Raw genomic sequence first — 26,312 nt, forward strand, 5'->3', positions numbered from 1 at the left:
TAGAAAAAGATTTTTTGAAGAGATTTAAGCAGTTAGTTAAATTTAAGCAATATTTTTAATTAGAATCACTCATCTTCTTCTGATGATCCTTCAGCTTCTTCTTCATCATCATCTTCTTCTTCAGCTTCTTCTTCAGCATCTTCTTCATCTTCTTCTTCTTCTTCATCATCTTCCTCTTCTTCTTGTTGTTAAGGAACTTATTTTTTAGATTTTTTAACTTGGGCTGCTTAAGGTTCAGATTCATCTTCCTCTTCTTCTTCTTCATCTTCATCGCCTTCTTCATCATCTTCGTCATCACCTTCTTCTTCTTCGTCGTCATCATCTTCTTCTTCATCATCATCATTGCTTTTTTTGGGAGCAGGTCTTTAAACTTGTTCTTCTTCACTGCTTTCACCTTCTTCCTCTTCTTCTTCATCTTCCTCCTCTTCTTCTTCGTCTTCATCATCATCTTCGTCTTGATCTCCTTAAGCATCAGAGGGTTAATCGGGAATATCATCTTTTTATTTTAAATATTCTTCCATATTAATTTCGGAATGTTCAGAAGTGACTTCGCCTATGAAAAAAATGAGAAAAGATTAGAAATTGGAAGTAAAATAAATAAAAATGTTGATAAATGAAAGGAAGAAATAGTAAATTATGCTAATAAGCACCTATTTACAAATTTTTTATGAAATAAAAATTTAAATACGAAGTTTCAGAAAAAAATTTAAATGGATAAATATTGCCTAAATAAATATAATTAAATAATAAATAAATAAATTATTTTATTACCGTCGTCTTCTAAGACGTCTACTTCTTCATTCAATTCTTCAGCATCAATATCACTATCTTCTGATTCAGATTTATTGCCTCTTAACTTCTTTTTCAATTCAGGCTCTTCACTTGAGTTTAAGTTCTTTCTCTTATTAGATGACATTTTTATAATAATTTTTTTTGTTGGTCTTGTTATTTAATTAAAACTATATTGTTTGCTTTTATTTATGTATGAAAGATATTTATTTCAATATAATTGGTTATTATTTAAAATATGATTTCTCCTTTATTTGTATATATCTCATTCTCCTATCATCTGATTCAATTTACTTTGATACTTCTTTATTTTAAAGTCAAAGAGGGAATATTATTTTCCCGCATCTCAGCTATTTTTTGAGTTTATTTTCATCTCAAATGATACATTTGATTCATTCATTCATTATTTAATTAATTAATTAACTACCTTAAAACTTTGCTTATTATTTGGCGTTGCAAATTATCACTTAATTATTTTTAAATTCCAAATGAACAATCAAAGAATGAAAGAAAACTGACTGTATATAGGGTTTAACGAAAGAAAAGATAAGGTAATAGATAATCAGGAACCTTAACAAAATTAATTTTTGTTATGAATGTTTTGAAAAGAAAATTTAAAAAAAGTTACTTTAATAATATTCTAAAATACATAAATTGAAAATCTATCTATCTATCTAGAATTCTGTTTAACAATTTCTGATTATATCAAAATGATTGTTTTTTAATGAAACTTTAAATAAAAAAATATTAATCAACCAATAAAAAAACGAATATTTTAACTTTTAATTTCACGCATTACTGAAACAAATAATAAGTTATTTATTTGTAAATTAATGATTGGCATTCATTATAAAAACATATCAATCAAATAATTAAAAAATTTAAATAAATTTTAATAGTATTTATTATTAAATTTAATCATTTCTGTGAGCACTCACTATTTATTATGAAAAATATTAATCTAAATTCAAAATTATTTTATTTTATTATGTTTATAATTGAATGTCTTTTAATTTATTAGATAATAAATGGATAGGAAAATATTTCACAATAATTTTGAAATTAATTCTAATTATTTTGTTTGTTTTTGTAAATAATTTAAATAATAATTAGTTAGTATAAATCCCAAAATTAATTATTCTTTATTTTAAAGTTAGTAAGATTTAACAAATAAAATATTTTTTATTTTTTAGACGTAAATTAACATTAAAATGAATTTTTTTATTTACAAAAAATGTTTATTAATCTATAAAATAAATATGCTTTTAATTATTAATGAAATTAGAGAAAAAATTTCATCAAAAAATGTAATATTTACAGAAGTTTTATAGATCTTTCAGTATTTGATAAAAAATACAGAAAATCCATCCCAATAAAGCCGAAGTGAATTTGAACATTCATTATATTTTATTATATTAATTTGAAATATACTTTCATTTTAAATATTTTCCCACAATTAAATTAGTGTGAACATTCATTTTTTAATCTAATTAATTATTTTACATCTAAAATATAAAATTTTAATAACTAAATAATAATATTTTTAAAATTAAAATTATATTCCACTATCCTTATTAGATAGATATTGATTTAAATCTATGTTTCCAATAAAAATTGATTCTTTATATTTTTAAATAAATACATATATATTCCAACTCTGTATTAATATTGGTATATCCATACATACATTTATTTATTTATATATTGCACATTAAGAGCTCATATATTTTTTAGAATAATTTCTGTTTAAAATTTATTTAAAAGTTTTATTATGAATAATAAAAAATATTTTTACTCCAATACACAGCTACTGTTAATCACTTTATATAAAAACTAATATTTTAAGTTATTATTCAAAATATTTTTTATAGAAAACAAACTTGTATATTAACAGTATGTATGAAGACTTTAAATAATAAAAAATTAATGAGTGAATGGATAGATGATTGGAAAAGCCTATTTAATTTATAATATAAAAATAGATGAATTGTTTGAATTATTGATTATAAATACACGAGCAATATAAATAAATTAATTTAAAGATTAAAATATGCGATTACTTGTGTAAATAATATATTTTATTATAATAGCTAGATTTAATTTAAGGTATATTTAATATATAATTTCTTTTAATTTAAAATTATTTAGTTAGTTAGTTATTTATTTATTTAATTTTCTTTATTAAGATTTATTTTTTGCTTATTTTGAAATCTACTTTTACTTTTTAAATAAATATAACTAGTTGTATTGATTACTAAAGCAATACAACTAAAAAATATCTATTAACCAATCAGTCAGAGAATTCTTAGCAGAACTTTTCAAAGTCTTAATATTTAATCTTAACTGAGGGGATAGAGTTAATACTTTTGCGAGATCTAGCACTGAATTACTAATTAATTTATTTAAAATTATTTTATATTTATAATAGTTTGAATCAATTTACAGATAACATTGTAGATGCTCTTGAGCTTCTTCTTTTTCTATCTTCATCTTGGTTTTCGAATAAAGCACAGAATGTCTAATAATCAAGTTCTTCTGAACTAGCTTCTATTCTTTCCATAATCTTTTCCATATCAAAAGTTAAGTCGAACTCTTCCTTAATAATTTTCAACATGGCAGTTTTCATAACTCTTCCTGTGGAGTCAGGATTTCCTCCTAAGGCTACAAAAGCATCAACTATTTTTTATGTTTTAATAAATTAATTAATTAATAAGTACTTTGAAACTAAAACTTATCAATTAAAAAATTTAGTTTTTTAAAGAAAGAATGTAATATGATTTAAAACAGTTAGTTTTTATGGTTTATATGTTAATTTTTATTTGCAAAATTTGTATTTGATAATTATTTCGTATCCATTTCATTATTTATATCCAAAATAAGTATAATTTATTACTGAATTCGCTCTAGTAATCATCGTCGCCTTCTTCCATAAGCTTTTATTCCTTTTATCTTAAAACGCCTACAATTAAAAATACTGTCTCTAATTCTATTGATTTAATTCCTCTGTCTTCAAGTTCCTTGAAAATAGCCTTCTTAACTCCGTCATCTATTGAGAACTGCATGTCTAATTAATTAAATAAGAGGATTAAATTAGTTCTTTTTATTTTTTACAGATCGATCAATTCATTAAGTATGGAATTTAAAACAATTCTTTATAAATAAAGCAATTGGTTTGCTTATCAAATTATAAAAAAAAGTATTACTTTTAAGGATGCTGAGCAATTAATGGAATTAAATCTTTCCGCTGTCAGTTGAATCATATTTTTTGAAGTTGAAGTTGATCATTTCTAAATCAACTCTCTCTATTCCATATTTTTGCATAATTCTAATTGTAAGATCATCTTGCTATCCAATTAATTTAGATTATCTTCTGAAGAGAGCAGCAGCGTTAGATACCTTTCTTTGGCCATCTCTATTTGCATTAGATTAGATATTGCCTTGATTTTAAGTAGAGGATTGCTTTGTATCAAACTCGTTTGACTCTTTGTTAGGGCCCTTTGTAATTTTCTTTGTGTTCATTTGAGTATTTGTTAATATTTATTTATTTATTTTGATATGTTGTAAATGTTTTTAGTAAATATCTTATTATACACTGACTTTTGATTCTTCAAAAATTTGTTTTTTAATATCTGCCAATGTAAAATATGTGAATTTAATTAAATATCAAAATCTCTTTATAAATAATGATTCAGTAGGATTGACGAAAAACTAATTTCAATAATAATCAAACAATTTATAAGTATCACTTGATATCTCTTACTTAATATTGCTCAAGCAAAAATTAAGTTTTTCATTATAACTTTAATACAATACAATACAATACAATACAAATCAAATCAATAAATAAATATTATTTACTCCATTAAATTTTTTTATAATTTTGTTAGTAATATATAATTAATAATGATTAGCTCACTCATTAATAATCTTTGGTGAAATTATAATTCTGTTCTTTAGATCAATTACTTAATAAAAAAAAAATATTTATTTGAAACTGAAATAAATTACTTTTTTTTGAAAGTAATAATGTAAAATGAATAAATAAATAAATTATTTATAAAATTTTTTAGATATACTTCAAATTTGTCATACTATTTGTAAATTAAATCAATTTTTTATTTTAAAAGATATTAATTAATTAATTATTCAATCAATTATTTTTATTAATTAAAAAAAAATATTATAAATTTTTTAATGAATAAATTTTTATTTATTAATTAATTTTTTTATTATTTGATAATAAATACTGTAAATTTAAAAAAATGGTATTTTTTTTGATATGATATTGAAAAATATAGTATCAAATAAAGAAGATATATTAAAAAAAATTATTTATTTATTTTTTATAATAATATCAAAAATGAAATAATTATTTGAGGATTGATTGATAATGTATGAAATGATATTTAGCTATAATTAAATATTTACTAGCTAGCTATTCACTCCCAAATTCTATCTAAACCTTTTAAAAATTAGATTTTTATCAATTTTTTAGAATTAAAATAAAAAGGGTAAGATATTAAATAGTTAATAATAAATCTTTAGATTGTGGCAGATGAATTTATTTTTCTCAACAATCATAAACTAAACAATTTGTGTATATTTATCTATTTTTATTAATTAAATTAATCTCAATACTTATTACAAAAACTGATGAAAATAAACACAAGAAATATAGAAAAAAACATTTTCTAATGCTACAACTAGAAAGGTGTTAGTTAGTTAGTAATCTCTCTGTACTTAAAGGAAACTTGCTAAACAAATTTGAAACTAGTATAACAGTTGATGGGAACTTATTTTTATCTAGAGTAAAAAAATGAATAAAAAGAATAATAAGAAAAATTGTGAACTACAAGAAGTATATGCTTAATGAAAAATGAAATACTTACCTAGGATCTTGAATTTAAATTAATTATTGAGCACATTAATAAAAATTAAAATATAATTATCTATTCCTAAGTTTAAAATTGTGGAATTTCTGATAAAGTATTTGAAGTTCTAAAAAGTTTAGTGATTAATTAATCCCTTATCGGTTAAGCTGATCACAGCAAATTTTATCAAAATAGAGAGTCATTACATATCAATTATAATTCGCCAAGCAGTTACTGAAGTAAATGAATTAAGTACAGAAGCAGATATATATAATGAAATGAGGTGATGCTTTAACTAATAATATTCTTGATGTTTGTTGTAATAGACCTTTCTTATTTACAATAATCTATATATCTACTCATACAATACTATTTTTTAGAATAATAAATGATTGATAAAATCTCAAATTATTGATTGATTATGAGTTAACAATAAATTATTTTTTTAAAGTAAAAAATTTTATAAATAAGTGTATGAATGAATGAATAAATAAATAAATTTACATATTTAAAAAAATGATTTATTTTAGTAAATATGTTTTTTTATTATAGAATTAAATAAATAAATAACTTTGTTTTTTTGAAAATATGAAAAGTTTATAGCATGAGACTATGTCAGGTTTTCTTTTGAATTACGATTATAAGTAAATTGGATATGTTTAATTATTCTTTTGATTATTGTAGATGCTTGATGTAGAAGATTTTGTATGATCATAAATAAATTAATCAATATTTATCGATTTTATTAATACATTGATTACTATATATTAATGAAGCGCAATACATTCTTTTTTGCTTGGAGTGCTTTAGAAAATATGTAAGAAAAAATTTTGAAGAAAAAATTTTTAGAAATAAAATTAGGCTCAAAAAGGTGAGGCTGGAATCCTACCAGAATTTAGTTAAAATTTGAAATAGATTCTCATGATTTGAAAAGAAAACAAATCTTTTAATTTTATTGTAGAGGTAATCATATTGTAGACTGAATTTGATCATAAATTAATTAATATTTATCTATTTGATATAATAAAATATTGATTAACAATGTTTGATAAAAGATTTATAAAATTCTTATTTTTGATATAAAGATTAGGATTTATTTACTTATTTGTATAATTTATTAATTAAAAATAAAAATAAAAAGTGCATAATACATTTTACAAATATAGAAAGATAGATAAATATAAATAGAAAAATGGACGTAAAATCTCATCCTATTAGCAACTTCTCTCTCAATTACTTTAAATTAATCTCTGAAAAAAATAACTTCTTCTTTTCCCCTGCTTCTATATACCTAGCATTAAGCTTAACTGCTGCTGGCTCTGCAGGTTAAACCCTCAAAGAATTCTAAAATGTATTAAATTTTTAGAATGTAGAAGAAATGGGAAAATAAATAAGTTCATTAAGTGAATAGCTTTAGCAATCTTCTTAGTCATTCACTGTTTCTTCAGCTAATAGAATCTATACCGGAGTTTCAGAAATAGTAAACGATTATAAATAATTTGTTGAAAAATATTATAAATCAGGATTTGAATAAGTTGACTTCAGCTAAACCGAAGCTGTTAGGTAAAACATAAACTAATGGGTCTCCAAACAAACAAGAGAAAAAATCTAAGAACTTTTACCAAAAGATAGTATTAATGCTGCAACTAGAATGGTATTAGTAAATGCTCAATACTTAAAAGCAGATTGGCTAAACAAATTCCAAAGCAATAAAACAGCTGACTAATACTTTTATCTTGAGCCAAACAATTAATAAAAAAAAGTAAAAATAAAAATGATGAGTAATGAAGGAATTTATGGGTATGGCAAGTTTAATGACTTTGAATATGTTTAGCTTCCTTACTAAAATCTAAATTTTGCTATGGAAATATTTTTGCCTAGTAATAATATCTAAGATCTAGAGTCTTAATTAACTGCAGAATAAATGCAAAATGCTTTGAAAAAATCATAAAAGACTAATATAAAACTCTCCATTCCTAAGTTCAAAATGAGTGGAATCTCTCATAAAGTATTAGAGGTTCTAAAAACTTTAGGGATTAATGAAGCTCTGACAGGTAATGCTGACTTCAGCAAACTATGTGAAACAGAGAGTCTTTTCATATCAGATGTAATTCATCAAGCAGTTATTGAAGTAAATGAATTAGGTACAGAAGCAGCAGCTGCAACAGCAGTTATTATGAAAAATTGTAGTCTTAAAGTTAATAAAACTCCTTTAATTTGTTGCGATAGACCTTTCTTATTTACAATCACTCATATTCCTACTCACACAATACTATTTATGGGAAGAATAACTGATCCATCAAAAATTAATTGAATAATAATATATAAATAAATTAAAATTATTAACTTTTTAAGAGTTTTAATGAATGGAAAATGATTGAGCAATAGTATAAATCATTTTTTTTAATTAAAACTTTTTTATTTTTTAAGTATCAAATTAATAAATTTCTCATTTAAATATATTTCAACATTTTGTATGATTAAATAAAATTTTATTTTAATACTAGAAATATTTAAAGAATTATATTGCTTAATAATAAAGTATTTATTTCATAATAATGTATTTTTATTCAACATTGTATACATTTAACCAAATAATTTGTTTATTTTCAGCAAATTTAATTTTTATTAATGAAGACGCATAGGGTGTTAAAATATAATATTAAACAAACATAAAAAATATTAAATGAATAAATATTTTCTGACAATGTGAATATTAACAACTTACAAAATATTTATTTTGTTTTCAAAATTTTCTCTAAATAGTAAAAGTAAAAAGGATTAAACTAAAATTATATATCAAACAAAAAGTGCGTTTAATTCTAAAATAAATCAAGCAATCTGATTTATAGAATCTATTTATTTTAAATATCTAAAGTTATTTAATAGAATTAATTTATTTTCTTAATAATTTTTTAATTTAATTATTTTATTAAAATATTAAATAACTAATTTGATATAAATTTTAAAGATTATTTAGTTATCAAATAATAAAATTTATCAATAAAATAAGTATTTCGTTTTAAAATAATATCTTTATTATGCATGTATATTTATGTCTGTTTATCTATCAGCTTTTTTTATTTATATATCAATAATCAATATGGGTAGAGTAGAATGAATCGTTGAAATTTTAAATATATAATGATATGAGGTGTTACTATAATTAATACAATTTTTGAGGCTCTTTACAAGAACCCATATACTTATTAATACAATACTATTTTTGGATAGAATAAATGGTCAATAAAATCTCAAATGATTGATTGATTGATTCTGAATTAACAAGTGTATGAATGAATGAATGAATGAATGAATGAATGAATGAATGAATGAATGAATAAATAAATAAATAAATTTACATATTTAAAAAATTTGATTATCTTAGAAAATATGTTTTTTTATTTCAGAATTAAATAAATAAATTTGCTTTTTTTGAAAATATCTAAACTTTAAAGAATTAGAATATGTAAGGTTTTTCTTTTGAATTACTATTGTAAATTGGATATAGATATTTTTAATTATCAAAAAATATCTTTTGATTACTGTAGATGCTTGAAGTAGAAGATTTTGTATGATCATAAATAAATTAATAAATATTTATCTATTTTCTTATATTAAGATATTGATTATTATTATTGGAAGAGGAATTAATCAAAAAATTTCATTAAAAAATTACAAATATTTTTGATATTAATAGATGGTTAATCCTTATCTTTTCATTTGCATAATTAATTAATAAATATAAATAAAAGATATCTCATTATTTTAAAATTAAAATTGAATACTAACAACGAATATGGACTTAAAATCTCATCCTGTTAGCAGCTTCTCTCTCAATTACTTTAAGTTAATCTCTGAGAAAAATAATTTCTTCTTTTCTCCTGCTTCTATATATCTAGCATTAAGCTTAACTGCTGCTGGCTCTGCAGGTTAAACCCTCAAAGAATTCTAAAATGTATTGAATTTTTAGAATGTAGAAGAAATGGGCAAATAAATAAGTTCATTAAACTAATAGCTTTAGTAATCTTCCTAGTCCTTCACTATCTCTTCTGCTAATAGAATTTACAGTGGAGTTTAAGCAGTAACAAACGATTACAAATAATTTGTAGAAAAATATTTTCAATCAGGATTTGAAAATGTTAACTTCAACCAAGCTGAAGCTGTGAGGGAAAATATTAACGAATGGGTTTCCTAATAAACAAGAGAAAAAATTAAAGAGCTTTTAAAATAAGGCACTATCGATGCCTCAACTAGAATGGTACTAGTAAATGCTCTTTACTTAAAAGCAGACTGGTTATACAAGTTTTAAGGTAATAATACAGCTGATAGATACTTCTACATTGAGCCAAACAACGAATAAAAAAAAGTTTTAACAAAGATGATGAGTAACTCAGCAACATATGGCTATGGCAAGTTTGATGGCTTTGAATATGTTTAGCTTCCTTACTAAAATAAAGATTTTGCTATGGAAATATTCTTGCCCAGCAATAGTATTTATGATCTAGAGTCTAAATTAACTGTAGAATAAATGCAAAATGCTATGAATAATTCTTAAAAGACTAAAATAAAATTATTCTTGCCAAAATTTAAAATGAATGGAATTTCTCATAAAGCATTAGATATTCTACAAAACTTGGGTATTGTTGAAGCTCTAACTCCTTAAGCTAATTTTAGCAATTTGTGTTAAACTGAGAATCTTTACATATCAGATGTTATTCACCAAGCAGTTATTGAGGTGAATGAATAAGGAACAGAAGCAGCAGCAGCAACAGCAGTCCTTATGAGGGAAAGGTGTGCTTTAATAATTAATGAAACCCCTGAAGTCCATTGTGATAGACCCTTCTTATTTACTATTACTCATGTTCCTACTCACACTGTATTATTTTTAGGTAGAATAACAAATCCATAAAATATTAATTGATTGAATAATTGATTAATTATTAATAGCACAATAATTGTTTTATAAAAATTAAAAAAATAATATGTATTTGTACTATAAATATTTTAGTTAAAATCGATTATTAAAGAAAATATAAAATTTTTAAATAAATAAATAAAGTATTTATTATTATTTTTGCTATAACTTTATTTTTTACTTTTTAAATAAAATAATATTTTTAGAATTTTTAATCGAATATATATCCTAAAATTAAATTTAAAAAGATTTTAAAATGAAAAAGTATGAAGAATATTTTTCAAATATTGTTAGGAAATATATTAAATAATAGTTTTAAGATATTAGAAAATATTATTTTTGATTCAAAATATATCTTGAAAATTATATGTAATTTTTAATAAGTATCAGCAATAATAAATAGATTAGCTAGAATGAAATTTATACCAATAAAAATAGATTTTAATATAAAATTTAACTCTTTGTTAACTCTTTTTAAGTTTTATTTTTTTATTTTTTATTTTTAAAGTTTAATAAGTTGGCTAGCTATTCACATTCATTTTCGTTCATATAATTTGCAACTATTTATTTAATTATTACCATAAATCATCATTAATATAAGTGATTCATTTTTTATATAACTAAAGCTAAAAGTTAATATTGCATTTATAATTTTTTACTAATATCCAATAAATTATTCATTAATTTACATCAATAAAATTTATTCATCAATCAGACAGAATTAAGATATTTTCACCATAAAAATAATCCATAAAAATATAATCAAAAAACTTAATCTAATTATTTATTATTTACCCGGATCTATCAATAACATCAATTGAATTCCTCAAAAAATAGTAAACTATTATTGGCTTTACTTTTCATTTTCTATTTTTATTTATTAATTCATAATACTAACTATTTATTTATTTATTTTTGTAGATAAAAGTTTTCATAAATAAAACTATAATTCTTAAATAATAAATTTAAAATTATTTTTGTGTCTCTTCATTTTTTATTTTTAATATTATTAAGTATATTCTACATTATTGTTAATCAAGACATACAGGGGGAGGGAAGCTAAAAATCAAATGGATCTATAAAAATCTATGATAACTCTTAAAAAGTTTTTAGAAATAAAATTATGCTCAAAAATTTGAGGCTGAAATCCTACCTAGTATTTAGTGAAAATTTGAAATAGATTCTCGCAATTTATAAAGAAAACAAATCTTTTAATTATTTATTGTAGAGGTAATTATATTGTAGACTCAAATTGATCATAAATTAGTTAATATTTATCTATTTGATATACTAAAATATTGATTAAGATTGCTTGATAAAAGATTTATAACTTAAATTAATATCATTCTTATTTTTGATATAAAGATTAGGATTTATTTACTTATTTGTATAATTTATTAATTAATAATAAAAATAAAAAGTGCGTATTAAATAATACAAATATAGAAAGATAGATAAATATAAATAGAAAGATGGACGTAAAATCTCATCCTGTTAGCAGCTTCTCTCTCAATTACTTTAAATTAATCTCTGAGAAAAATAACTTCTTCTTTTCCCCTGCTTCTATATACCTAGCATTAAGCTTAACTGCTGCAGGCTCTGCAGGTTAAACCCTCAAAGAATTCTAAAATGTATTGCATTTTTAGAATGTAGAAGAAATGGGAAAATAAATAAGTTCATTAAGCGAATAGCTTTAGCAATCTTCCTAGTCCTTCACTGTTTCTTCAGCTAATAGAATCTATACCGGAGTTTCAGCAGTAGTAAACGATTATAAATAATTTGTTGAAAAATATTTTCAATCAGGATTTGAATAAGTTGACTTCAGCTAAACCGAAGCTGTTAGGTAAAACATAAACTAATGGGTCTCCAAACAAACAAGAGAAAAAATCTAAGAACTTTTATCAAAAGATAGTATTAATGCTGCAACTAGAATGGTATTAGTAAATGCTCTATACTTAAAAGCAGATTGGCTAAACAAATTCCAAAGCAATAAAACAGCTGACTCATACTTTTATCTTGAGCCAAACAATTAATAAAAAAAAGTAATGATAAAAATGATGAATAATGATGGAATTTATGGATATGGCAAGTTTGATAACTTTGAATATGTTTAGCTTCCTTACTAAAATCTAAACTTTGCTATGGAAATATTTTTGCCTAGTAATAATATCTAAGATCTAGAGTCTTAATTAACTGCAGAATAAATGCAAAATGCTTTGAAAAAATCATAAAAGACTAATATCAAACTATCCATCCCTAAGTTCAAAATGAGTGGAATCTCTCATAAAGTATTAGATGTTCTAAAAACTTTAGGGATCAATGAAGCTCTGACAGGAAATGCTGACTTCAGCAAACTATGTGAAACAGAGAGTCTTTTCATATCAGATGTAATTCATCAAGCAGTTATTGAAGTAAATGAATTAGGTACAGAAGCAGCAGCAGCAACAGCAGTTATTATGTCAAGAAGTGCTATGATTAATAAAAATCCAGAAGTTCGTTGTGATAGACCTTTCATATTTACAATCACCCATATCCCTACTCACACAATACTATTTATGGGAAGAATAACTGATCCATCAAAAATTAATTGATTAATAATATATAAATAAATAAATAATATTTTATAAATATTAAAAACTTTTAAGTGTATGAGTGAATGGAAAATGTTTGAATAATAGTAAAAAATCATTTTTTTTAATTAAAACTTTTTATGTTTTAAGTATCAAATAAATAAATTTCTCTTTTAAATATATACTAACATTTTTTGATTAAATAAATGCTTTTTGTTTATAATAAAAATATTTAAAAAATTATTTTGTTTAAGAATAAAAAGTATTTTTTGCAAAATAATAATTTTTTATTTAATATTCTGTATGTTTAAATAAATGATTTGTCTTGAATAAATTTAATTTTTATTGATAAAGACGACATAGGGTGGTATATTATCCAAAAGTAAAAAATATTAAGGAAGAACCAAAATATTTAACTCTAAAAATTAAATGTTTGATTAAAAATTTAGATTTCTTCATCAAAAAATTAAATCTTTGATTAAACATTTTTTACTTATTTTTTTTGTTTGTTTGTTTATGTTCAAAGCCTATTTCGATATATTCTTTATTATTTTATATTTTCATTAAATAATAATATTTACTATTATACTCCTTATTTATTTCCTACTAAAGAAATAATTATTAGAGAATTGCAATGCTTATCTAACAAAAAATTATGTGTTAATTCTAAAATAAAACAAGCAATCTGATTTAGAGAATCTATTTATTTTAAATATCTAAATTTATTTAATATAATTAATTTGTTTTTTATAAAACATTTTAAATTAATTATTTTATCAAAATATTAAATAACTAATTTGATAGCAATTTTAAAAGATTATTTCATTATTAAATAATAAAATTTACCAATAAAATAAGGCTTTAGTTTTAAAATAATATCTTTATTATACGTGTATATGTCTTTTTATCTATCAATCTTTTTATTTTATTTATACATCAAAAAAAAAAATCTATAAAGGTATAGTAGAATGAATCATTAAAATATTGAAAAGATGAGAATTTAATTGTTGATTTAATTAATCAAAAAAGATATTTAGTTGCCAAATAATATATTTAATTAACTATGTGTTATTTAACATTAAAAAAAGTTAAAAAATTGTTAATTTTTGATATCTACTACTGAAAATTAAAAAATGACTGATAGATTATAAATCAAGCAAGCTAAAGAATCAATACCAAGATATGAAGTTCTTGATGATTCATAAACACTAAACCTAATTTTTGATGCTTTAAATTAGATTCATCATTAAAAGGATTTGTTAATCAACTAAAATTTAGATTAATTTTTAGATGTCATAAATCTTAATATTTTCGTGAAGTAATTCGAGCATTTAATCATTGAGGATTAGCAATCATTTTTATAACTATTAGAAAATATGAATAAGGTTAAATGTTTTAAACTTATTGTTGAGTCCTAATCTTTTATAGAATAGGATAGCTTTTTTAAGATAGTTTAAGTAATCCAAAATAAGGAATAGTTAGAAGAAATAGAGTTAGACTTGAATACAGCAATATAATTCAACTTTTTAGAAAAAATTGGCATTTGTTTATAAAATAAATCTAATTTAAACAAAATTAGCATTAAAGTTTAAAAAAATATCTTTGAGGAAGATTAATTCTAATGTATAATAGAATAAATAGCTAAGTTAGAACAACTTTCATCACTTAGTTTAGAGTTAGATTTCTCAAAACTCGTAGTGAATGGAATTACTATTCTTTCTTAAAATTTAAAATGCTTGAAGAATTTGAAAAGTTTGAGCCTTTCTTTGAAGACTTCTGATATCTTTTTACGAGGATTTTCTGAATTTTTTAAGATTTTAAAAGAATTAAACATGCTCGATTCTTTGAAGATTAAAGTATCTGAGCCACCTGTTTTTAGCTCTGAAGAAATCGATTTATTTATTGAAGGATTCTAAAAATTAAATTAGATCAAATCTTTAGATTTATCGAATTTTTTTGGAAATGTATTTTTGGATGATGAAATTAGAATATTAGATGCCATCAAAGAAAAATAATTAAAAAGCATTTCATTGCATTTTGGTTTATTTGGGAAATTAAATGAGAAATAAAAATCTGTAATTGGATAGTTTCTACAGAAAGCCAAATAAACAACTCAAGAATTTGAATTAGGATTCAGTAAAATTGCATAAATAGACACTGATTTTGCAAATTAAATATCTTAATAAATTTAAAATTTTTAAGAAATCAAGTAATTAACTTTAATTTTCAATGGAAACTTTTCTACGAAGGGACTTGAATTTATTTTATCTTCTCTATAAAATTTAACAAGCCTAAATACATTGAATTTGCAGTTCTCTATGATATTAAGTTTCTACAACTTCAAATAATTATTTAACAGTATTTCATAGCTAGTGAATTTAAAAAAATTAGATTTAGCATTTGATAATATAAACTTTGAGAAGAGCTATTTTAATGGAGTTATTCATCCTTTTTATAAGCTATAGAATTTAACAGAACTTACATTCAATTTTACTCATTCAGAGTAAGTAGAAATTTTAGAGTTTTTTTTCGAAGGATTGCAATATTTGCATTAATTAAAGTATCTTTCTCTTGATGCTATCTTTTTAAGCAGACATTTAAATGAAAGAATATTTGTAAACTTAATTAATTCCTTAAGTTAAATAACTTAACTGAAATATCTTAAATTTAAAATAATTTCTAATCCTTTTGATGATGAGATAATATTAGTAAATATGTTTGAGTAGCTAGGGTATTTGGAGAAGCTAGAACATATTGAGTTTGAAATAAATACTAACTATACAATTGACATTATTTCAGGATTTGGAGGTTGGTTGAAGAAATTATAATTGTTGAAATATCTGGACATCACATTCAAAAATGTAGTTTCTATAGAGGAACTTCATTGTTTGATGTCTTATTTGAATCTTTCAAACTTAACTAATTTATACTTGAAATTTGAAAAGTTGAATAGCGATGATGTCAGAGAAAACATATTAGAATCAGACTTTTAACCTCTAAAAAAACTAAATGTTTTATAAATTAGCTCCCAAGCTTAGAAAAAATAAAATATAAATCTATATGTGCTATTCTTGAAAGCAATTTAATATTTATAAAATTTATAATTCCTAGACTTAAATTTAGGGTCATGTATGCCTATCGTGGACCAAGCAACATTTTATTTAAAATAATGTTTTAATGCTTTAAAAAACCTCAAAGAATTAAGGCTAGTTGTTTATTTCCCAGACAATAATTTGAAAAAGCAAGGATTTTAAGATTTTTGCATATCTTTTTCATACTTGGAAGAACTAACAATTTTATCTGGAATATTTTCTTTCCCTAATAACATAAGCTCAAATATAATTTAATCATTTTAAAGTTTAAAAAATATCAAAGAACTAAATTTAAAATTGGAATCATATCAATATTCTAAAGGGAATCCTTATATCTAATATGCAATTTTAGATAATCCTTAGTAATTCTCTAAACTAACTAAAATGTAATTAACATTTAACTATTCATAGAGTGATTACTCTCTTTCGAATTTTTTGAAGATCCTATCTAATCAAAGGTAATTAACTTCTTTCCTTTTACAAGTTGAAGAGAAATATCAGTTAAGCAATGAAGAAATAGAATAACTTGGTAAAACACTTTTAAATTTGACTTAATTAAAATAATTTGATTGCTATTTATTTTCTGACTGCTAAATTGAAGAAGAGTCATTTAAAATTCTTTCTAATGGTGTTTCATAGCTGTAAAATTTACATTCGCTTTCTTTTTAAACTGATCATTATATGAGAATTCCTTCATTAGCAATCGATAGCTTTTATTAGTATGTCACAAAATTAGAATACCTAAAATTCTTAAATCTAGAATTAAATGACAATCTTGGTTTATCAAATTTTTCATTTGATAAATTTATACCTAACTCTAATTATATCCCTCTTTTAGAATTAGAATTTATAGCTACTAAGAAATAAAAATTTATAAATATTTTAAGTGACTTCTTAATTTGTACTCTATAAAGATCTAAAAATATGTAAAAACTTACTATTTCTTTTGAAGGAGATAATTATTTGGGGAGTTAATCAATCGATAATCTTGCTCAATGTATTTCTAATTTACATAATTTGCAGTAAATAGATATTGAAATAAAAGCATAGAATTATCATAATGTAAATGACGAAAATATGCAAAAGCTTGTTTAATCATTAAATAATTTGAAAAAACTTCATTCGTTAGAATTTAATTTTAGCACTTCAATTTCATAGTCTGCTTTAACTTTCCTAAGTATTAAAGAATTGTTAGTCACTTAATAAAATATCAACAAATTATCAACTAGAGTTTCTTTTGATAGACCAATAACTTTGGAAAAAATTAATGATTTTGGTCTTTTCTTGGTTGGAAAGTAAATAAGCATAATGGAATTAAACCTAAACAAAGTAGATGAATGGTTTATATTTGACTTCAATTTTAAATCTATTTAAAATTAATAATTTAATGTAAAAGTAATATTTAAAGATGAATAATTACCATGCTTTCTATTTATGTATGAGATATTAAAACGCATTCCAGAAAATTGCTCTGTTGCACTACATATTAATCCTAAATTTTACAATGAATTAAAATAGAATGATTTAGATATTCTAGCAACGCAAGAGAAGATAATCAAATTAAAAAAAATATTAATTAATTTAAATAAAATGAATTAAGAAATATTAGTTATGCTTTAACCGATATTATCAGCTAATAGGATTTAAAATATTGAATTTATATTTGATTTAAGTTAGTACCATACCACTTAATAAGAGCTATAATAAATTTTTGATAATCTCATGTTAATAGAGCATCCAATAAAACTATCATTAGATATCATATTTTATAATGGAAATTAAATGCAATTTCTTAAAAATTTAGTTATTTTATTAATGAAGAAATTAAAATAATTAAGAATATTTTAATTATCAATTTTTTATTTTCCTTTTCACGATAAAACAATTCAAGGTGAAATCAGATAAAAGATAATCAAAACTAATCCTAGATTAGTTGATTTAAAATCAAAATTGAATAGTTGAGCTCATAAATAATTTATTATTTAATTTAATTTAATAAATGTATATTCTTTTTATTTATTTATTTAAAAATTTCTTTTTTTTACATTTTCAATATTTATTATTTTTTCTTTTTTTTCAGTTTTTAAATTTTAATAAATTTTATAAATTTAAACAAAAATGTTATATAAAACAAAAAATTAAAAATTATCTATTAGAGTTTGACTGTTGTTTAATTAAATGAATAAATAAACAAATAATTAAAAATTTATACTTAAATATGTTAATTTTAAATTTAGTTATTTGTTTTTTTATTATAAATTCTTGGTATAGAATGTATTTTTAGGTACTTTCAAACTCAATTTTGACTCAGAGAAGCTTTATTATATGTTGTTTTGGAGTGTATATTGAGTGTTTGTTACTGTATAAAGTATTCCTGTGAGTATTTTCGAATAAGTCTATCAAAATTTTAGTTTTATCTAAGTAAAATGATTGTATGTTATCTGCTACAATTTGTTTTTCAAACACCAAAATAGAATAAAAATATGAATTAATTGATTTCATTTATTTTTAAATTTGTTTTGAGCAATCTAATTTTGTAAGAGTAGATTAATTAATCAACCCATATCTGAAAAATCTTTCAAAAAGAATCTAGCTTCTGCTCAATGGAGATATTTAAATTTTGATGCCACTAGGGAAAATTTGTGTTTCGCTTAAAAATTGAACCATCATCTATTCAGATATTCTAAGCTTTTAAATATTCAAAAAGAATTGACTTTTACTGACTGAGATAATTTCATGAACATGGAAGAAACCTTTATCTACTTAAACTCTCACCAATCTTGATAAAAAGCGAATGGAATTCATGGCATTTAAAAATTATGAATCATATTTCACGAGCATCCTTTCTTTGAGGGCTTTTTCATTCTCAAGTTCATCTTCATCCATGAGCTGCATTAAATCTTAAGACAATCTAAATTACTCAAGCTCTTAAGACTCAAACTTGTCTTTGGCTACTTAAAAGATGATTACGAATTGTACGTTAGAGTTATTAAGTATATGAATGATGATGCTATCAATGGTCATATCTCCTTAATGAACTATCCAAATACTTCTTGATATATAGAAAGCAAATATAAATTTCATAACTATATAAGTAGCTACTATAATTAGTATTGCAGCGTTCTAGTAAAGCAAAAAGGTTTCTTTGAAAGATTAATAGACATCACTAGACTTATCTGAGATGAAGCTTACTTCTGCAACAAATAAAATAATGCAGACATGAACAGTAATATCAATAATTCCTGAAAAGTTTAATGCATTCTTTATATAATTTGGGATATCTAGATCTTTTTCTATTTAAAAAGCCTTTAACACACCTGTGCTTCTTATGAAATTTAAGGTCCCATATTCATTCCAGTTCAAAGAAAAATTTAAAAACTTTTTTAATAATTCAATAGAAACTTAGTAAGCAATGCCATAAAGTACTACACAAACTCCAAAAAATCTGTCACTCATTTAAACCTGAATTGTATATAAATTATATAAACAAAGCTAATAGCCAAAAGGACTCATAAGCAAGGAAAGAAACCTAAATTTATTTAATGCATAGTTAAGTTCCTCAGAAGAATTATCTACACTTAATTGATACAGACAAAAGGAGTATGCCAATACAGTGATATTACTTATAATAGTGAAATCCATTACTGCTGGTCTCCACCAGCCATACTACTTATAGTCTTTCTCAATGAGCTAATACCCAAAATAAAACCACATCTATAAATACACTATAGGAATAATGCTTAAATAGAATTTGGCAATGAAAAATGTGCATATATCTCTAACTTTCTTTTGCTTGCTTAAATAAAGGAATCCTAAGTTCAATATATCAGTCATTACAAGCTATTCAGGTTTCTCATATCCCATTCTTCTTAGAAAGAAGAGCAAAATTATTTTTTCTAATACATAAAAAGTCGTAAAATAGATAAAATAGAAATAATGCCTATTGAGTAGTTAAAGTATTGCCATAAGGACATTCAAAGCGGATACAAAATAATACAAAACGCAAAAGAAAATAGACATTTTCCTAAACAAATCCTCTCTTAACTCTTTATTATACATCGTCATTTTGCTAAGTTTGCTATTTAACTAAGAATATATACAAAATTCCCTTAATTTCTAAAGATATTATAATTTATTTACTGCTACTTTCTCAACTTTTAAATTAATTCAAAAAAAATAAATAATATCTAATGATCGCATAAAAAATAATTAAAATTGCGATTTTAAATGCTAATCAAATCAAGCAATAAAACCAACCAACAATTTTCTAACTAAGTATAAAAATAATTCAATTAATTATTATTTATTTTTACTTTAAAATTATTTCTAAAGTATTTTCTAACAAAAAATACTAAAATATTATAATTTTAAATTATTTCTGCAATAAATTTCTTTATTTACTTAGTTAAATTAGTTTTTTGATTAAAAACATTTTTATAAAAATTTATTTTTATATTTTGTAATCTATTTTAAAAAATTATTTTTGATTATTAATAGTTTAACCTTAATTAATGAGATACTAAAGTATATTATAAGCAAAATTAATTGAAGTTTTTGAATTAAATCATATATATTTTATTTATTATTAATAGTACTTAGTTATAACAATAAAATATATTTGAATGATTATTATTTTTTATTTATAAATTTATAATTAAAAATTATTTTAAAAATTAAAACATATTTAAAAATAAATAAGCATACAAGTAAGCATCATAGTAAGTAGAAGCAAAAAAGTATTCGTTAACTTTTGAATGAAGAATAAAAAGCAATTATTTATATGAAAAAGAATCAATTTATGTTTAATTAATTTTAAGCATTTTAATGATTTTGCATATGAAAATCTGCAAAGAAATAGTTGATTAAGATTGGTTCTTACAATAAATGAATGATCTGTTTATTTTAGAAAGATAATGCGAAGCAATAAATTAAGGGTAAAATTAAAATAGTAGAAAGTAAATTAATTAATAGAAGCAAAGATTTATAATTAATTGTTTGAATAATCAAAAATTATCATTATAAAAATAGATAAGGTTTTGTTTAATCAATATAGCGAATAGCCCATTATTAATTATTTAATATATACAAAAGCTTAATCAAATTAAACTTAATAAAAATGCCTAGAAAAGAGAAGAAGGGAAAGACAAGAAAGGATGTCCATTATTATATGGCCAAGGAATACGGTTACCGTTCTAGAGCCTGTTTCAAATTGATTTAGATTAATAAAAAATATGGTTTTTTAGAAAAGGCTAATGCCGTTATTGATCTCTGTGCTGCTCCTGGTGGTTGGTAAGCATTTACTTTCACCATTCTTTTTATTAAATCATCAATTTGCTTTACAAACTATTAAAATATTTTGATTTGTCTTATCATTTTTTCTATTCCTATAGGTTATAAGTTGCTGCTAAATTTTGTCCTGTTACTTGTACAAAAATAGGTCTCGATCTTGTTCCTATTAAGCCTATTCCAGGAGTTAAAACCTACGTTTAAGATATTACCGCACCTGTTACCTATTAATTGGTAATTATAAATTTATTTTTAAGAATGAAAACTATAAAATAGTCAATAGCCCAACATACATTTTAGAATTATCAATAAAGCTATTTATTATTTATCGATGCTTATTTTTATTAATTGATGATATCATTTCTCATTTTATTAACTAATTATTTTGTTATAAATTTAGCTTAAAAGAGAATTAAAGGGAGGTAAAGCAGATGTTGTACTTAACGATGGTGCCCCTAACGTCGGTGCTAACTGGTAAAAAGATGCCTTCAATTAAATTGAACTTACATTAGCTGCACTTAAACTTGCAGTCAACTTCTTAAGAAGAGGTGGTACTTTTGTTACTAAAGTTTTTAGATCTAAGGATTACAATGCTCTTATTTGGGTTTGCAACAAGTTCTTTAGAAAGATAGAAGCCAATAAACCTAAGGCTTCTCGTTTCACTTCTGCAGAAATTTTTATTGTCTGTACTGATTTCATTGATCCAGATTTTATTGATGATAAACTTTTCGATGCTAAGTATATCTTCAAGGTAAAAATAAATTTATTTAATATAAAAATCAAGTATGTATCTATATATCAATCAGTTTATGTAGAAATACATGAATAAATATATTATCCTACTTTATTTATTAATTTGTATCTTTATTAGAAAATTAGAAATAAATTAAAATAGATTTGCAATTATTGTTTTATTTTAATAGGATACTGAAGATGATTATTATACATAACAAGTTGAACATGAAGTTAATTCTATTGATAAAATTATGGCAAAGAGAAGAAAGAGAGTTGGTTATGGTGACGATGTTAAACAAACTGTTTTCCAACCAATAACATTTGAAGAATTTGTTAATATAGATAATCCTTTTGCAGTTTTCTTGACTCATAATTCTATTTCCTTCCCTAAAGACTAGTTAGAAAAATATATTCCCATGACAGATCCCCCTAAAGACTGGGAAATAATATGCGAAGATATTTTAGTTATTGGTAAAAGAGAAATAGCTTAACTTATTAAATGGAGAAATAAAATTTTGCATATCTAAAGAAAAAATAAAGAATAAGAAAAAAAAAATAAGCTGAAAGCTATCACTGACGGAGATCAATAAGGTGATGAAAAATAAGATTAAGAGTAATCTAGTGAAATGGATGTTGAAGAAAATGAAGAAGATTGGGAAGATGAAAAAGGTAATAGTGAAGAAGAAGAAGATGATGATGAAGAAGAAGAAGATGATGATGAGGAAGAAGACGAAGAAGAAGAAGATGTAGACGAAGATGTCGAAGAAGGTGATGATGAAAAAGAAGATGATGAAGAAGAAGAATAAGAAAATAAAGAAGATGTTGATGAATAATTAGCAAAAGAAATTAGAGAAGACCAAAAGAAATAATTAAAGAAATAGAGAAAATAAAAAGAAAAATTATTAAAGGGTATCGCAAAGAAAGCTATCGGTGTTGAGTTTGCAAACGATATTGTTGATGAAGAATTGTACAACATGAATTAACACAAGGAAGTCATGAATATGGAATATGTTGAAATGTCCGATGAAGATAATAAGACAAAAGAAAAAATCGTAAACAAATAATTAAATAAAATAATTTTATAATTAACAAATAAAATAATAAATAGCCTAATAAGATTTCATTCAAGAATAGTAAAGAATTAGAATAAAATTTAGAAGCTATGTATGAATAAAAGTAATTGAGATAGTAAATTTCTAAGAAGAAGAAAGCTAATAAGGTAAATAAATCTACTAATTTTAACTTCTAGCCAAATAATTAAACCAAATTTTATTATTAAGGATGAAGCATAAATGGATGATAGCAAGATTTAGGTTTAATCTCTTAATGAAAATAAATTTAAAAATCCTCATCTCAAAGAAAATGAAGAAATGCTCGAAAGCGGTATTAAGAGAAGAAAGTGGTTTGATAAGGGAGTATTCAATGATGATTTTTCTGATGATTCTAGCATGTAAAGTGAAGATGCAGGTGAATTAGATGTTCCTGATGATTCTGAAATCGATAATGATTCTCTTTATGATGAAGAAGATAAATCTAAGAATAAAGGTTTCATTAATCCTTTGAAAAAATCTCATTTATCTTCAAGATAAAATGGGGACGACGATGATGATGAAGAATTTAACTTTGGAAGTGAAGATGAACAAGATGATGATTAAAATAATGGATACATTGATATGTATGATGATACTATTTACATCGGTAAGAGACCCAAGAGTGCTCACGATGATATTGATCCTAATGAAAAAGTACCAGGAGAACTTTCAGATGATGATGCATATATTATTTAAGTAATAAATTAAACCCATTAATGATTTAACTAAAAAATATTAATTTTATTCCTAATTAGGTACCTAAATCTGATATGGAAAAAAGAAGAAGAGCTATGAAGAGAGCTGAAAAGAAAAAATTGAAAAAGGAAGAAAACCCATAAGTGAAAGATGATGGTTTTGAAATTGTCCCTAAATAAGAAGATTACGATATTGATAATTTAGCAGAAACATTAGCTTTAGCAAAGAAAATGCAAAGAAAAAGAGCAAGAGAAGATATTATTGACTCTACTTATTCTCGTTATGCCTTTGAAGACCAAGATAATCTCCCTACATGGTTTATCGAAGATGAAAAGCAACACAACTTTAAGCATCTCCCAATTACTAAGGAAGAAATATAAGCTGAAAAAGAAAGATTGATGGCTATTAATAGAAGAGCTCCTAAAAAGGTAAAAAATTTAATTTTATTATTTGAATAAATATATCCCAAAACTATACTTTAGATATAATCAGGATAAAATCTATTGATTAATTGTAAAATATTTGTTAAAAAGCAATTTAAACGAAATATATTTTTAAATTTTGGATCATCAGGTTATCCATTAATCTATTTTAATATTTTTAAAAAATAATATTTAAAAATAACTAATTAATTATTTCGTTAATTTAAAAATAGATTATAGAAGCTAAGATCAGAAACTATAAAAGAATGGAAAAGAAGATGAAGAAGGCTAAGAATAAAGCAAACTAAATTATGGAGACTGAAGGTATTTCTGAATAAATGAAAATAAAATAAGTTAAAAGTCTATACGCTAAAGAAAAAAGAGGACTTAAGTAAGAAAAGAAATATATAGTTGGTAAAAAAGGTACTGCTCCTGGTAAGAATTCTAGATTTGTCAAACACGTTGATAATAGATTAAAAAAAGATAGAAAGGCTCTTTCCAGATTGTATACAAATAAAGGATCTAGAAAAAGACAAGTTAAGCGTCATAAAGGAAAGAAATAAAAAAGTTGATTAAATAATAAATAAATAAATAATTAATTAATAGTAAAGCCATGCTTTTATTTTAAAATTACATGTATATATTTGCAGTATGTATGTGCTCTATCAAAAATCTTTCATTCTAATTCTAATCATTTACTTATTTATTTGTTCATCAACTCATTCATTCATATGAATTATCCCATCATAATCGTAATAAACTCGAAACAATATTAAAAAATAACAAAATTTTATTTTAATTTCAAAAATTTTGACCAGTTATTTATTTAGTCAGACCGAATAATTATATATTATTGTTTTGTACTAAAAGTGAGTGCCCACCAATTATAATAAAAGTTTAGAGAAACCTACATTTATTATTTAAAATATTCAATCTTAAAATTTTCATTTTTGGAAAAGAAAAACGAAAGGGTAAGTTGATAGGTAAGTTCATTTATATTAATAAAATATATAAATATTTAACTCTAAATTAGCTTAATTTATTTAAATCGAATAAAGAGAAAGACATAAAATGAATAGATAAAATTATATTCTTACACATAAAATGTTATACATTTAATTATTTTAAATTTGTAGACTTATTAATTAGCTAGTGGTCGAATAGAATTAAATTGTATTATTCTGATAAAACTCTATTTAAAAAAGAGATTTAATAAAATTTTCCTCCTTTCTTCCAAAAAAGCAGTTTTTATTAATCCAAAATTTTCCAGAATTTTTCTATTTCAATAAAAATAAATTGTTTTTTAATTTATATTTAAAATCACGTAATAAAATATCTAAAATGAAAATTATATTGAATCTGATTTATTATTTCGACATTAAAATGAGAAAAATAAAATTTATATTATTTGTTTCATTTTTCTCATTAACTTAGTTAGCTCATATTTTTGGAAATTTTTGAAATATTGTTTATGGAATAGAAATTTGTATAATTAATTTGATATTATAAATTAATTTATTACTGGCGATAAATTTAAAAAGGATAATTTAAAAGCAAAGATAAACTTAAAAACTTAATAATAATAAATTATAAATAGATAAATAAATTAAATTTACTTTTAATAAAATAAATAATTCTTATTTATTTCTAGCAAGTATAAATAGAATCAAAGTTTAGTTACTTTATGAACAGATTAAATTATAGAGATACAATTCTGAAGAAATAAAATTATGCTAATAGGAGTTTGTTAAAAGAAATTTCTTTAAAAAACAAAAAAAATTCAAGGGAAATCTTAAACAATTAAGAATATAGCAAAGCTTAGACTATTTTAATAAATAAATT

At 22.5% G+C, this 26,312-nt stretch overlaps 8 protein-coding genes across 8 annotated transcripts; 5 read left to right on the top strand and 3 right to left on the bottom strand. All coding sequences in view use genetic code 6, as the record gives it.

Moving 5' to 3' along the window:
- Positions 1-65: 65 nt before the first annotated feature.
- TTHERM_00954230 (hypothetical protein) lies at positions 66-916 on the bottom strand (the record flags this gene model as incomplete). The annotated part of the gene is made up of 2 exons (XM_001018046.3): positions 66-553; positions 772-916. 2 exons carry the CDS (start codon positions 914-916, stop codon positions 66-68), a joined length of 633 nt encoding a protein of 210 aa, XP_001018046.1.
- A 2,163-nt stretch (positions 917-3,079) lies between these two features.
- TTHERM_00954240 (dynein 18 kDa light chain) lies at positions 3,080-4,308 on the bottom strand (the record flags this gene model as incomplete). Its single annotated transcript, XM_001018047.3, has 4 exons — positions 3,080-3,178; positions 3,233-3,465; positions 3,683-3,853; positions 3,993-4,308. 4 exons carry the CDS (start codon positions 4,306-4,308, stop codon positions 3,080-3,082), a joined length of 819 nt encoding a protein of 272 aa, XP_001018047.2.
- A 2,544-nt stretch (positions 4,309-6,852) lies between these two features.
- On the top strand, positions 6,853-7,974 carry TTHERM_00954250 (proteinase inhibitor I4 serpin; the record flags this gene model as incomplete). The annotated part of the gene is made up of 1 exon (XM_001018048.1): positions 6,853-7,974. One exon carries the CDS (start codon positions 6,853-6,855, stop codon positions 7,972-7,974), a length of 1,122 nt encoding a protein of 373 aa, XP_001018048.1.
- A 1,485-nt stretch (positions 7,975-9,459) lies between these two features.
- TTHERM_00954260 (proteinase inhibitor I4 serpin) lies at positions 9,460-10,584 on the top strand (the record flags this gene model as incomplete). Its single annotated transcript, XM_001018049.1, has 1 exon — positions 9,460-10,584. The coding sequence occupies one exon, from the start codon at positions 9,460-9,462 to the stop codon at positions 10,582-10,584; it is 1,125 nt and encodes a 374-aa protein (XP_001018049.1).
- Positions 10,585-12,050: 1,466 nt separating this feature from the next.
- Positions 12,051-13,169, top strand: TTHERM_00954270 (proteinase inhibitor I4 serpin; the record flags this gene model as incomplete). Its single annotated transcript, XM_001018050.1, has 1 exon — positions 12,051-13,169. One exon carries the CDS (start codon positions 12,051-12,053, stop codon positions 13,167-13,169), a length of 1,119 nt encoding a protein of 372 aa, XP_001018050.1.
- A 1,112-nt stretch (positions 13,170-14,281) lies between these two features.
- Positions 14,282-17,895, top strand: TTHERM_00954280 (hypothetical protein; the record flags this gene model as incomplete). Its single annotated transcript, XM_001018051.2, has 2 exons — positions 14,282-17,580; positions 17,850-17,895. The coding sequence occupies 2 exons, from the start codon at positions 14,282-14,284 to the stop codon at positions 17,893-17,895; spliced, it is 3,345 nt and encodes a 1,114-aa protein (XP_001018051.2).
- Positions 17,896-18,547: 652 nt separating this feature from the next.
- TTHERM_00954290 (transmembrane protein, putative) lies at positions 18,548-20,104 on the bottom strand (the record flags this gene model as incomplete). The annotated part of the gene is made up of 1 exon (XM_001018052.1): positions 18,548-20,104. One exon carries the CDS (start codon positions 20,102-20,104, stop codon positions 18,548-18,550), a length of 1,557 nt encoding a protein of 518 aa, XP_001018052.1.
- Positions 20,105-21,356: 1,252 nt separating this feature from the next.
- Positions 21,357-25,042, top strand: TTHERM_00954300 (FtsJ-like methyltransferase family protein; the record flags this gene model as incomplete). Its single annotated transcript, XM_001018053.1, has 8 exons — positions 21,357-21,529; positions 21,631-21,760; positions 21,927-22,277; positions 22,450-23,313; positions 23,370-23,480; positions 23,542-24,048; positions 24,108-24,476; positions 24,704-25,042. The coding sequence occupies 8 exons, from the start codon at positions 21,357-21,359 to the stop codon at positions 25,040-25,042; spliced, it is 2,844 nt and encodes a 947-aa protein (XP_001018053.1).
- Positions 25,043-26,312: the final 1,270 nt, after the last annotated feature.

Source organism: Tetrahymena thermophila, assembly GCF_000189635.1.
Source record: "Tetrahymena thermophila SB210 genomic scaffold scf_8254602, whole genome shotgun sequence".
Taxonomy (NCBI): Eukaryota; Ciliophora; class Oligohymenophorea; order Hymenostomatida; family Tetrahymenidae; genus Tetrahymena; species Tetrahymena thermophila.